The following is a 12,530-nucleotide window of genomic DNA, read 5'->3' as shown; positions in this document are numbered from 1 at the left end:
CCGCCCTTCCAAAAATCCGGTAGGTTACCAAAATTATCCCGACTTGGCACTGATTGGCTATAAGAACATGGTGCCATCTGACTAACCAATTTACAACAGAAACAGGACCTGAAAAGTTCAAGGTCTACCCAAACCGTGGGATATTTCAACACTTTTCCAAAAGTCACACAATCACAGAAGTTACATATTTAAAGAAACTATATGTAACAAAAATTAGCAGGGCACTACACACAGTATGTCAGAAAAATGAAATAAAATAAAAATTGACCAAAATACATGAACTCCATCCATGAATTTATTCTTTAAAGGGATTCAATTTTTCAATAGCAGTGAAAATCCAGGAGATGTACTCTTACTTAGTAGGTATGAAGTGTTTGCCCTTTAAACTTGAAAGATTATCTAAAAAAACCCACCATATTATTCCTGGCCATCAGCACAAACAGTCAGTCATCCACTTAAAGCACTGAATCACAAACTAATCAATAAAAAAAACTTCTCCAGGTTCAGTTCGAGATTCCACTTAATCTGATTTTCTAATGAAATAAAAATAAAACAGATTTGCATTTTCTTTATTTTTTATTTTCACACTTTAACAAATATTCAAACTGTGCAAATGAATCAAACGAGTCAGATGAATTCTGTCCACACTGAAAAACTCAGAAGCCACAGAGGAAATACAGCAAACTACTAGGAACTCCTGGGACTCTACTTTCAACGGTTCTGTAATCACATGTGAACTACTGATCATTCTACGTCACTTTGGGATGAGGTCTCTCTTTTAAATTAATTTTTTTATTTTCGGTTCATTCTGATTTGACTCAGTCACTTTCAGATCACATCATAAATATGAGCTTGAAGCATTCATTTTTCTCTCTCCTCTCTCAGATACACGTCTCATTGTCAGTACACCAAAGCTGCTTCCTGTAATATTCTGAAGCCAGCTGCTGCTCAAACATTTAAACTTAACCCTGTCATAATGTCACTCTTTGCTAAGTTAAAACAGGTTACACCACACAAACTACTTCTGACATACAGATGAATTTTGACTGAATGCAATCTGTAACCGACAGCTAACTGTAATGGACAGGTGGAACTAGAACTAAATCAAGGATTATTGTTAGTCTTTAAATATCTGACCTGTTTCGAATGAGGAGTTACAGAAATTATATGAAATGTAGCCTAAACATTTAAATGCTGTTTAACAGTCATTTAAAATGAGAACATTAACACAGAAAAAAATATATCTGATTTTAAAACACTCATTCAAAAACATTAAACCAAATAATGCTGTTCAAATTGTTTCGATTTGTACTGCCTCATACGGGTCTGTAAAGTTCGCAGTGGGTCCTGAGTGACAATCTGCTGCTGTTTCCAAGAAACTTTCAGCTGGATTTGACTGGCTCTTACTGGGTGATGATTCATGATCATGATGATTTTTACTGGTCTGCAGATCCTCTGTGGCTGCAATGGATTTCCCAGCATGCCTTGGTAAACAGGTAATAAACAGGAAGTAAAGCTTGATGCACAGCATCAGTAATGAGCTGCAACAATGTTCTCGCTGCGGCGGCCACATTGGCTCTGACTGATATCACCATGGTGATGTCATGGTAACACTGATCCATTCATTCATTCACATTCACTCCCTCACACTCACACTCTCACACACACACACACACACACACACACACACACACACACACACACACTTCTGTAGTTCGTCACACAATCAGAAGAGGACCCAGCCTGTGGCCTCTGTAAAGTTCACTCTCATTGGCTGCTTCCTGTGTGACTCTTCTGTTCTTCAACTGGTGTCGCCATCAGATAGACGAGCCTCCTGCTTTATCATTGTTCCTTCCCATCATCCTTTGTTCTGCTGGATGTGGACAGGTGAGCTCATCTCAGACCAAGAAGGTCAGAGGTCAGGTGGGTGGCAACATCACGGGTCAGGAAGGTCAGAGGTATCCACGGTAACCTACAGATCAAACCAATAAGCACAGATTTAGATTTTTTTGTGAACCACACCTACAACTACTCCTCTGTCCTCTACAGCTACACCCATGACCAGAAAGATCTGCAACTACTGCCCAGACCTCTACAACTACTGCCAATATCTAGGTCTTCTTCCTACCAAGTATCAATTTGAATGCGCTTAGTGCACGTTACCTTTTGGCAAAACTGCTTGCCAAATGACTGTATGGTGATGTAAAGTAGAAGAGTAGGAGCAACCAGAGGAGCAATAGCAACAGATGTTATATGTCATCACCTTGATGAAGATGGTGTCGTCTTTGATGTAACTGCCCGTCTCCAAAACGCTCTGAGACACAAAGAGAGGACATCCGGATGCGATGTTCATCTCAGCTGCAGGACGTCTAAAGCTACTGCTATTTGGATCAGGCTTAAAGGCATCACCCAAGTGTTTCCTTGATGGACCCTGATCCATCAGCATCAGAGTCACCTAACAGACAGGGAGACAGACAAACAAAGACATATGTAATCATCATTTTGTCCTAAAAGACTACTCGCCCCAGTTAGTAAAGAGTCAGTACCTTCTGTTTGAAGGGCCACGGCAAAAGGGCATCGTACTCGCCCCTCATCACCACAAAGAACAGCGAGAGGTGTGTCCCCTTGCCCATGCCATCTCCGTTCAGGTAGACACGGGCACACATCTTGTACCCGAAGTACCCGGTGTAAAATGGCTGCGAGTAAAGTGACAGCGTCTTCGCCGCCACTGCTTCCTGTTTCCGTCTCTTGTAGTCGCGAATCTTCCAGATCAGAGTCCCATTGTAGCTTGCAGTCTCCAGCACCTGGAAACGCAGGTCCATGTCGGCCAATCGGATGTCGTGGACACCCAGCATGTCGTCATGTCGATTCATCTGAGTCTCCAGGGATGCTGTAGAGAGGTAAATATTCATTACGGAATTATTGATTGGCTGAGTGTGAGCTTCCACTTTTCTACAGCTAGTCCCCAGTGTGATGGACTCAGGGTTGGCCCTGTCTTGTCCATCCTTGTTTACTGTGTTTTTTCACTTTGTTCCAGGAAGTTGATGGGCAGAGATGAGACTGTGTTGTGTTTCATACTCATACACACAGTCCTCATCCCTCACTGCAATCAAACTAGTCTCCTGACAGACACAGCCTGTTGCATAGTTTAATTAATTTTCTTTGCTTATATTTACAATTATTTACACACTATGTGTGGTCTTCTACTTTTGTCAGAAACTTTTGACCCGGGATGTGAGACCAGACCTCTGCAACTACTCCCCAGACCTCTGGAACTCAAGTCCTCTGAAGCTGGTCCCAAGACATGTAAAGCTAGTTCCCAGACTTCTGAAGCTAGACTACAGATGACTGCAAGTGCTCCCGAGTCCCCAGTGTGTGCGCTCTGACCCAGAGTATGTGTTGTGGATCCAGTCCCACTGCGTCCCCCTTGTTCCAAAGCATTCAGTCTTGTCCGCACATTCTCCAACATTCCTCTCAGGTTCTCCACCTCGTCTCTGAGCACACGGAGAGAACGAAGTTCCAGTTCCACCTCCAGAAGCTTCTCTGAATGAGAGCTCATTAGTTTCTGTTGGGACAGAGGGACACAATTAGCTGACCAGATTCAGGGGAGGGGCCACTGTAATTAGGCCCCCCCCCCCGTGGCTTTGGTTTCTGTTGTGTCTCTGTCTGAATCCCAGACCCCTCTTTACAGCTCCACCTTCACAGTGCTTACTTGTCCCAGCCACTTTAAAAACATACAAACCCTCTATTTACAGCTGCATCTGTATTCTGTTCATGTTATCTGCAATTTAGTCCATTCCTCTTCACCTTTTGTTGTTATTGGCCTTGTATATGCATGAGTCTCTGTGCATTTCCTTTGGCCAGCTGGCAATTGTGTTTTCAATGTGTGAATTTTGACATTTTACTGATTTCACTTATTGTACAATCGCACTATTTCTCTCAGTTTACTGCAAGCCTTGCTGAGGAGAGGAAGGGTTATATGAGTGCCCCCGTCAATGCTGTGCTAAAACACGCTACACATGCTCATCAGCGCTGAGAAATCTTACTTTGTGCACGTCACAAATGTCCTTTGTTGCCAATTTTATTGAAGCATGTATGTGTATATTTTATTTTGCGTAGCACTTTTGTAGAACATGCTGATGTAGGGCGCACATGGATTCTCATGGGGTCCACTGTTTTGCTCCTTTCGTCTTTAAGGGTGTGCATGTAGAAAACCTGGCATGTGGCTTAGGGGCAGGATTTTGGCTGCCACGCTGATCTGATGCATTAATGTTCAGCTGGTTACATGATGGTCAGTCCTTTCTCACATCAAACAACTACGTTTTCATAATGCAGCTGTAATTTACTATTCGTTGACTTCATTTCAAGGTTTTAATTATGTGGGTTATTTTCTTCGCTTTTATGAATTTTAATCCACATGGAACTTTCACATGTAAGAACTGTACTACATAAATATATTGACTTGCCATTAGTAGAATCAGTGAATTAGTGTTACCTGCATGGTGGCCAGTTTCTGCTCCATCTGTCGGTTCTTCTCTCTCAGCTCGTCATTCTGGTTCTCCAGTTCAGACAGACGACTGCTCAGAGCAGGAAGCACCTTATACCTCTCTAATAGCTCACCCTTAACATCCTCCACCTGTAAAATATATATATATATATATATATATATATATATATATAAAAGATTAGTCAGGTAAACTCACACTGAACCTTCTGCTATCGTTACCTCAGACTGGTCGCGGTGGTTACCTTGGTTTCTAATGTAGCGTTTCTGTTAGCCATCATTCTCAGGTGCTCACCTGCGAAGGCGGTCTCATGTTGCCTCATGTCCTGATTCAAACTCTGAACACAAAGATACACAATTCATACGGTAAGCACATCAACACCAACAGACAGACACACACACACACACACACACACACACACACACACACACACACACACACACACACACACATATATATCTACATATAAAATCAGAGATGGCTGGTCCATAGAGGCAGAGGAGGCTCCTCTATTTTTGAGAGGCAAGAGGAAGATCAAATGGGTAAAATAACTGTTAAATCTCGCGTCACTTATATAATATTTTTTCTCTCTTCTCTGAAATAAAATCAGTGTTAAAAATATTAATAAAAGGCATCACCAGCGTCAGCGGCAGGACAGGAAGGCAGGGGGAAAGGCAGCTTGTGTGAAGTGGTGCTGTGGCGGCAGGCAACAATGGGATCTCTTGCATCAATTTTATGGACTTTATGGAATTTTTTTTCATGCTAATCTGTTATTTGGTAAAACACCTAAAATTATGCTGTAACGCAGGATGCCCTCCCGAACCGATCAAAAACCAGAATTAAGTATTGAAATTATCATTGTTGGTACAATGACAATTTCCAAATCTAATTTTCAATTCTACCACTGTACTGGAGGCACTGGTGGCAAAGTGACAGATTCCTACAGGAGCATATTAGAAATTAATTATACCGTGCAAATTGCAAACTACTTTCAAACACATTGCTAGGAAAGTAAATTTATTTAAGCCTTTCAACAGAGTCCAAATATCCTTTTGTCAGATTTACTTTTTTACTCCTTTTTGTCAAGCAGTAGCTAGCTAATTGCAATAGCCACCGCAACAGTTAGCTTGTTGTAGCAGCCCTAAGGGACTGTGAAGCTAATAGCATGAATGGACTTGAACTGGGGGTTGAGCAGTGGCAGGACACCTCTGAGGAGTGGATGGACAGCTCTGCTCTGCTCTGCTGCCGTGGCCTCAGGCCTCGCTGCTTCAGCTATCTGGGCTGGATCACAGCAGCACTAACGTGGCGGGCGGCGGCCCGATGCGCTGCTGCACTCTGTTCCTGTGCAACTGGATCCCAGTTGGGTGACAGGCTGCACGGCACCTTCACTGTTACTTTCTCCTTCAAGCTGTAAGTTACACATGTAAACATAGCTCTGGATGTCCATGACAGACTGCACTGCGGCAGCAGACTGGCTGAACGGTGCCTCCAAGATGGTGCAGAAGGACGAGCTGAGGAAGGTGAACACATGCACGATGCTGATCGTGAAACTGCAGCTGTTCATCCAGGAAGTAAACAAGTGCGTACAGGCTGGGTGATAAAATAAACTAAAGACAAGCAGTTTGTGGGACATCTTCTTCGGGCTTAACGTGACAACACAACAGCTGTGCAGTAATTCCTACTGATAGAATTACATCCTTTATAGTGACAGCTGTTTATCATGTTGTTTATGATGTTTGTTTCACTGAAGCTAGACTTAAATATTTGAAACACCTCTAAGTATAATGCAACACAAGCTGCCTCAAAATGGTCATTACGTTGAATCAACACGTTGAAAGTAGGCTTTATCGAACCGCGCTTGTAGTGGACGGCACTGGCTCATAAACTGGAAGATAAACGTACGTTATTGTAATTTATGCTCTACTTTGTTATAAATCACATGAGTGGCCAGCATATATATACACCCTTGATAAATATTCAACACCTGAAGACAACAGGATTGAATAAAATTATGTTTTTAAGAAATCCTGTCAGCCACTGTTTTATTGCTTAATTTTTCATATAACATAAAGTTGAGATCAGTACAACTACTGCACAATTACATGATGATGTACTTTGTTTTTGCACACCAATTCTTTGGAGTCATCAGCCGCCACTGACATACGGTACACACCATTAGGTTCACAAAGAGAAGAAGAAACAGAAGTAGAGGAAGATGATGAGGCGTTACCTTGAAGGTGCAGCCATAGCGGTGGAACTGACAGTTGACCTGAGCTTTGGGACAGTCGTGTTGATGACTGGACAGCTGAAAAAAGAAATTAATCAGCATCATCAATACTACCTGCTTCTGTGAATCTCCAACACACAGCGTAAATTAAGCAGTCCTCTAACTGGATGGCACACGATTAACTGGATCACTACCTCACTCCGGGGCAGAGAGGAGAACGAGCAGTGGTTTGGACATGACACTGGGAACGCTGGACATACCGTCTCTTTGTGTTTCTGAAAACAGACAGAAACTTTATGCTGATCATCATCATAACAAAAACTCTGAATCTGAGATTCAGAAAAAGAGCTTCACCTGTCAGACTGAAACAAACCACGAGCACTCAAAGAACCACAATAATACTCCCATTCAGTGTAAAATCAAACTGCTTATCTGTCTGAAACTGTCAAGTCTTCTAATTTCAGTTCAGTCCCAGGACAACAAACACCTTCAGTCTGAAGACACAGGACGTCAACAGAGGATCTTCTAATCCCTTGTTGAGATTTGGAAGGAGCAGGTTTAGTTATTAGCGGATATTAAGGATAGTAATTAATACCAGTAACTGTCTTAATGTTAAGGAAACTATTCCTATCAACTAAGGTGTGTGTGTGTGTGTGTGTGTGTGTGTGTGTGTGTGTGTGTGTGTGTGTGTGTGTGTGGGGAGAGGGGGAGACAGCAAGAAGATGGTGGATGGGAGTTTCAAGACCACGAGGTTAGACAAAGACATGAGAAGCAAGGTGTATGTGTGAGATGCATTAATCCATCGCATTAACTGCCTCACATTTCCGATCGCTTCAAGAGTGATAAACTACTCTCCAGACCTCTTCAGCTAGTCCTCAGACCTTTGCGTTTTTCCCATATGGTTCAATATTGATATTTATCAAGCTAATTAATCTGATAATGCTCAGTTTTAAGCGTATCCTGATAATGACTGAAGCCTGAAGAATCCTCAGGGTTCATTAGCTAAACTTAACAATACAGTTTATTAGCACAAAACAGCATTTAACTCTGCAAACAAGGCTTGGTTTAGAATACATTTTTGATAAGACAATATTGAACAACATCTAAATTCAAATGTTTAAATTGCAAACAAGCCTTATCTGCCTAGACAGAACAATACAAGTTGGCTTGCTTTGTAACTAATTATAATGATGCTGTGGTCGCTGGATGGTGCCTTCTCAGATGATGTTAAAGATTTGTTGAGTTTCCCATGTTGCTTGGCACCAACTGATGACATATTTTGTAAACCATCTTACAGCGTTGTGGCTCTTGACATATTCAAAGGAGGAGGAGTGGAGGAGGTCAGCCCAGCCCTTGAGCAGCACTCTGAATGGTCGCTCTTGCTATTAAATCTGCTGTCTGATAGGCTGTTATATCAATCCATATATCATCTACTTAAAAATGATTAAAATCTCCTATCAAGACAGTTTTATCTCCCAGACCTAGTCCCCACATCTCTGCAACTACTCCCCAAAGTTCTGCAGCTAGTCTACCTGCAGGCAGCTAGCAGTGATGTCAGTAGTGATGTAATGTGCTACCTGCAGGTCAGTCAGAGGCATCTTGGTCATGCAGAACTCGCAGCTGGTCTCTCTGTGTTTACATTTCCAACTGAGGTGGTCAGGAATCTCTTTCCTCATCATTTGCTCTTTACATTTACCCAACGGACAGGGAACCTCAAAGAACGGACACACATTCAGGTGATCCTAGAGACAGACAAAAACAGGTGAGAGAGGACAGAGAGACTGATTTCTCCAGATATCATATCACAAAGTCATCATCTTTACATGGACAACTGGGAGTACTTTGTTTTCATAGTGCTGCTTAAAATGTTAGCGATGTTGTTGAGGTATCAACATGTATGATTTCAATTTGACAGAGGCTAGAATTCTGTTGCCAGAAAACTAAGTGTTTGCAAATATTGTTTTTCTCACAGGTATCTGCTGCAGACTCATCTGCTCCTGACAACCGTTAGCTTCACTGCGACAGTAAACTTTCAGCGCCATGATCTCCCGATGGCAGCAAACATCTCTGAAGATCTGGAACACAAACACAGGAGGTTCAGTAACTGATCAATAATTAATGATAACTTGATCTGTGTTGTGATGGCACATCCTGCCCACCTTGTCTTTAAACAGAGGCTCCATGTCAGCTGGACATACCGGGTTTGGATGGCTGCAGGAGGAGAGATGATGTAAAGTTACTGATTCAACTAAGGACAAACAGGGTGACCACCTACAGGTCAGAACATGAACTGCAACCACTCCCTGTCACATCATGTTACATTCATTTGGCAAATGCTTTCGTCCAAAGCAATGTACAATAAGTCAGAGTCAAGACAAAAAGATTCGGACATGCTTGTCTTTGCGTTGGGGTGTCGTGCGGCATCACACTACGAGTCCAGACGCCCGACTGACGTTCACGATCGGCCATGGCGCTGGTAGTTGGTCGCTCCACGACAAAATGGTCACAAAATGCAGCTAGAATCATTTAGTCTGAACCAGGCATTATTGGTTCTGTCTAGGCGGCTTCTGCCTCCCCCACAAATATGATTTTCATTCAGCTCTGTTTCTGATACAATCAAACTGAACAGCTCTCTAAAAAAGATAGATTTCTCTCTGGGAGGACACAAACACTAAACAGAGTCACTTCTTTTTGAACTATTTTCCCTTTTATCAGAACAAATCTCCCCTCTTTATTGCTTATTTCAGATATAATTTCAAGCCTGATCGAATGTGAGATCAGCTTCCTGTTTCTTACCACTTTTATATGAGAAATAATTATTCCTGAAGCCAAGCTTTTTAAGTTTTCTTGTTCAGTGATGAGTTTGCTGCCAACATGCTATACCAATCCTCTCTTTTTATTTTATTTTAACTATCATTTGCTTCATTTGATCAGATTATTTAGCCCATTTACATTCAAAGAGTATATATCAAGTTTACTCTTGAGACACTGCACTTGTACCATCCCAGACCTCTTCAGATCAACAGAGTACAATACAAGAAGTCTGAGAGTTCTCTTTTCATTTCGGCCTGAAATACCGTCATCCCCACGGTCATGGCTTCTCTCACTATATCACAGATTAAGTCCAAAGTTTCGTTTGCTCTGAGGCCTCCACCTTGTCCTGCAGGACTTTTGCTAGCTGCAACTTCCTTCTCAGTTTCTCGCTCAGCATTGTTTAGTAATTCATATCCTCCTTTCTTATTTTTGTTCCGATTAATTCTTATATTGATGTGTAACACTTCAGAATGAATAGAAATCCTAGAATTAGTGAAAATTGAGGGCTGATTAAAGCTCTGTCATTAAGCTGTCATGCTGTGTGGTGCACCACCAAAAGCCCCATTTATTGTTTATTGTTCCCGTGTTGACTTCCTGTCCAACTCGATCCTCTCTGTGAAGTTGACGCATCGTCTGTCAAAAATAGATTGGGCATGTGTTCTCCACAGAGTAGAGTGTAGATACATTTCTGGGAAGCTTCTGGAGGAAATGCACTCACTAACCACAATGGCAGCTTCTATAACTACTATACCTGTTCTAACATCACAGGTCAACACTGTACATGGGTCCAGGTGTTTTATTTGCTGCCTGGGCCCTAACCCTAACACCCAACCCTGTGTACTTAGATTACTACGCAGTAAAGGCACAAGCCCATAAATACTTTCAGGTCTAAGAGAGAGACGTCACAAATTTGGGTCTGAGGTTATTCTTTCAGCTGAAAGGTGACAGGGCACACACCTGGAAACCACTTCCTGTCTATCTGTCTCTGTCTCTCTCTGTACTTCTCTCAAACTTTATCTCACTGTCTCATTGATGGTCTCACCTGAGGATGTCGTTGATGCAGCTCTGACAGAAGCGGTGTCCACACTCGGTTTGGCGGGGCTGACACAGGACCAGCCTGCAGGCCTCACAGCGGTATTTGGTTTCTGGAGTTTCTACAAAGTGATCTCTGAATCCTCCATGAAGAGGCAGGAAACCTGCAGGGACACCTGAACACAGAGACACACCTGAGTTCAGCCAACCTGAGCACAGAGGCAGCAGAACTGTTCTGATTTTCTATTTGTAGAAAGAAGTTGGAGGTTTTCACATTCACCTCAGTACAGTCAAAGTTTGATCACAGCAGGATCTAGTGGACCTTTGAGGAACAGCAGTGACACACACTCCCTTGAGGAACTGCACTTGAATGTAGCTGATTCATTAATACAACTCAGCCAATCACAGCGCAGGGCTGGGACCAGCTGGTGGCTGGAGTGTTGAAGTGCTTACCTTGTGAAGTGGTGGGGTCACTGGGAGGCCAGGGATTGGCTGGGCGGTGAGAGGGAATTGTGATGGGTGGGGCCACTGACAGGGGCGTGGCCATTGAGGGTGCCACCTGCTGGAGGGGAATCTGCACCTCCCTCCCGTCAGCACTCCTCCCCGCTGACATGACCTGAGAACAAACTGAGGTTCAGGCATCATAACTAAATTCACAAAACTGTAAACTGACACTTAGATTGATTCTGGGTTTTAATTTAGAGCCCAGTCTGCACATGCTCAGTGGAGTCCAGCAGAGGATGACTGACACATTGGCTATCTTACATGTTAAACAATCATTACTCTGACTCTGACACTGACACTTTCAGCACTCACGTAAACTGACAAGTGATCTCTTTTGAGTATTTTCACTTCAGCTGACACTTCTGTTCAGATATTAAATCCATGAAAAGTTCAAACGAATCAAAATTGAGTTGAATCCAAGAAATGAAGCATCAGTGGGAGTGAAAGCACTGAACCTGAAAAGCCAGCTGGAATGTAAATGCTGACAGAAGTTCAGGTGAGGTGTGAGACTGAAAGGGGTCGACGCGCTGACGCGGTATTTCAGGTGGTTGTTATGGTGATGCTCAGCAACACACACACTCATGTTCAAAAAGTGACGACAGATTGGTAAACTGTGAAAAGAGAAAGAAAAAGTGGATCTACATAAAAGTATGATGACAAAAATCATCCAGAAGAATAAAAATGAAGTGAGCACATTAATAACCTTCAAAACACAAAGATATGTGACCTTTGACCTTTATACTGACCACAGACTCAGCCGTTGTGCGCGTACTCACACACACACACACACACACACACACACACACACACACACACACACACACACACACACACACACAAATACACACACACACCACTTCCTGTCCTGATTCAGCAGTGGGGATGCTGGGGGCTTTTCCATTGGCTGCATCATTAACATACGCACACACACATGTCCTGTGTATGACATCATCACAGACTCAAAAACTGGCTGACTTCCTGTCCCACTTTCAAAATAAAAGACCTGAATGATTCACTGAACATCAAATGTCAGCAATACATTAAGAAATCTGATTTCTAACCCAGAGGACAACAATACGGTTCAACTGTACTATAAACTACCACAAACATAAACAATCATTCATTTGAATTAATTGTAAACACAATGCTAAAAACTGTGAACACCTCTGATTAATTTCACGCAGTTCAGATATAAATAAAGACACCTGGTTAACACAGTAACTAAATCAATAGGATTTACTTAAAGAGAAGAAAGAGGACACTTTAGAAACTGTGACCCTTCTATCAATGTTATTTCACTGAGTATTTACTGCAGAACTGTGCTGGACATATAAAAGAGAGGAATGTCCCTTTGGTCATGTGATCTGTCCTTCAGTTTCGTCATGCTGGAAAGGTGATTAAACTAACACGAAGGTGTCAGACTGAGTGAAATCGTGACTGAGCTCTCA

The 12,530-nt window shown here is 42.5% G+C and overlaps 1 protein-coding gene across 2 annotated transcripts in view; it reads right to left on the bottom strand.

Annotated features, from left to right (window-relative positions):
• Positions 1-278: 278 nt before the first annotated feature.
• The window catches only part of traf3 (TNF receptor-associated factor 3), a 32,065-nt gene continuing 19,813 nt past the window's right edge, over positions 279-12,530 (bottom strand). For both annotated transcript variants that reach the window (XM_070978842.1, XM_070978840.1), the window contains exons 2-14: positions 11,032-11,194; positions 10,589-10,754; positions 8,892-8,943; positions 8,703-8,807; positions 8,310-8,474; positions 6,927-7,007; positions 6,736-6,810; positions 4,750-4,842; positions 4,496-4,636; positions 3,388-3,565; positions 2,547-2,890; positions 2,264-2,455; positions 279-1,972 (exon numbers count right to left, since the gene is read on the bottom strand). In XM_070978842.1, coding sequence (XP_070834943.1) covers positions 1,937-1,972; positions 2,264-2,455; positions 2,547-2,890; positions 3,388-3,565; positions 4,496-4,636; positions 4,750-4,842; positions 6,736-6,810; positions 6,927-7,007; positions 8,310-8,474; positions 8,703-8,807; positions 8,892-8,943; positions 10,589-10,754; positions 11,032-11,191 — 1,788 coding nt within the window. In that variant the 5' untranslated portion in view covers positions 11,192-11,194 and the 3' untranslated portion in view covers positions 279-1,936. The remainder of the gene's footprint in view (positions 1,973-2,263; positions 2,456-2,546; positions 2,891-3,387; positions 3,566-4,495; positions 4,637-4,749; positions 4,843-6,735; positions 6,811-6,926; positions 7,008-8,309; positions 8,475-8,702; positions 8,808-8,891; positions 8,944-10,588; positions 10,755-11,031; positions 11,195-12,530) is intronic.

The sequence above is a fragment of the Chaetodon trifascialis genome, chromosome 14 (assembly GCF_039877785.1).
Source record: "Chaetodon trifascialis isolate fChaTrf1 chromosome 14, fChaTrf1.hap1, whole genome shotgun sequence".
Taxonomy (NCBI): Eukaryota; Metazoa; Chordata; class Actinopteri; order Chaetodontiformes; family Chaetodontidae; genus Chaetodon; species Chaetodon trifascialis.
This window is presented reverse-complemented; position numbering and strand designations above follow the sequence as displayed.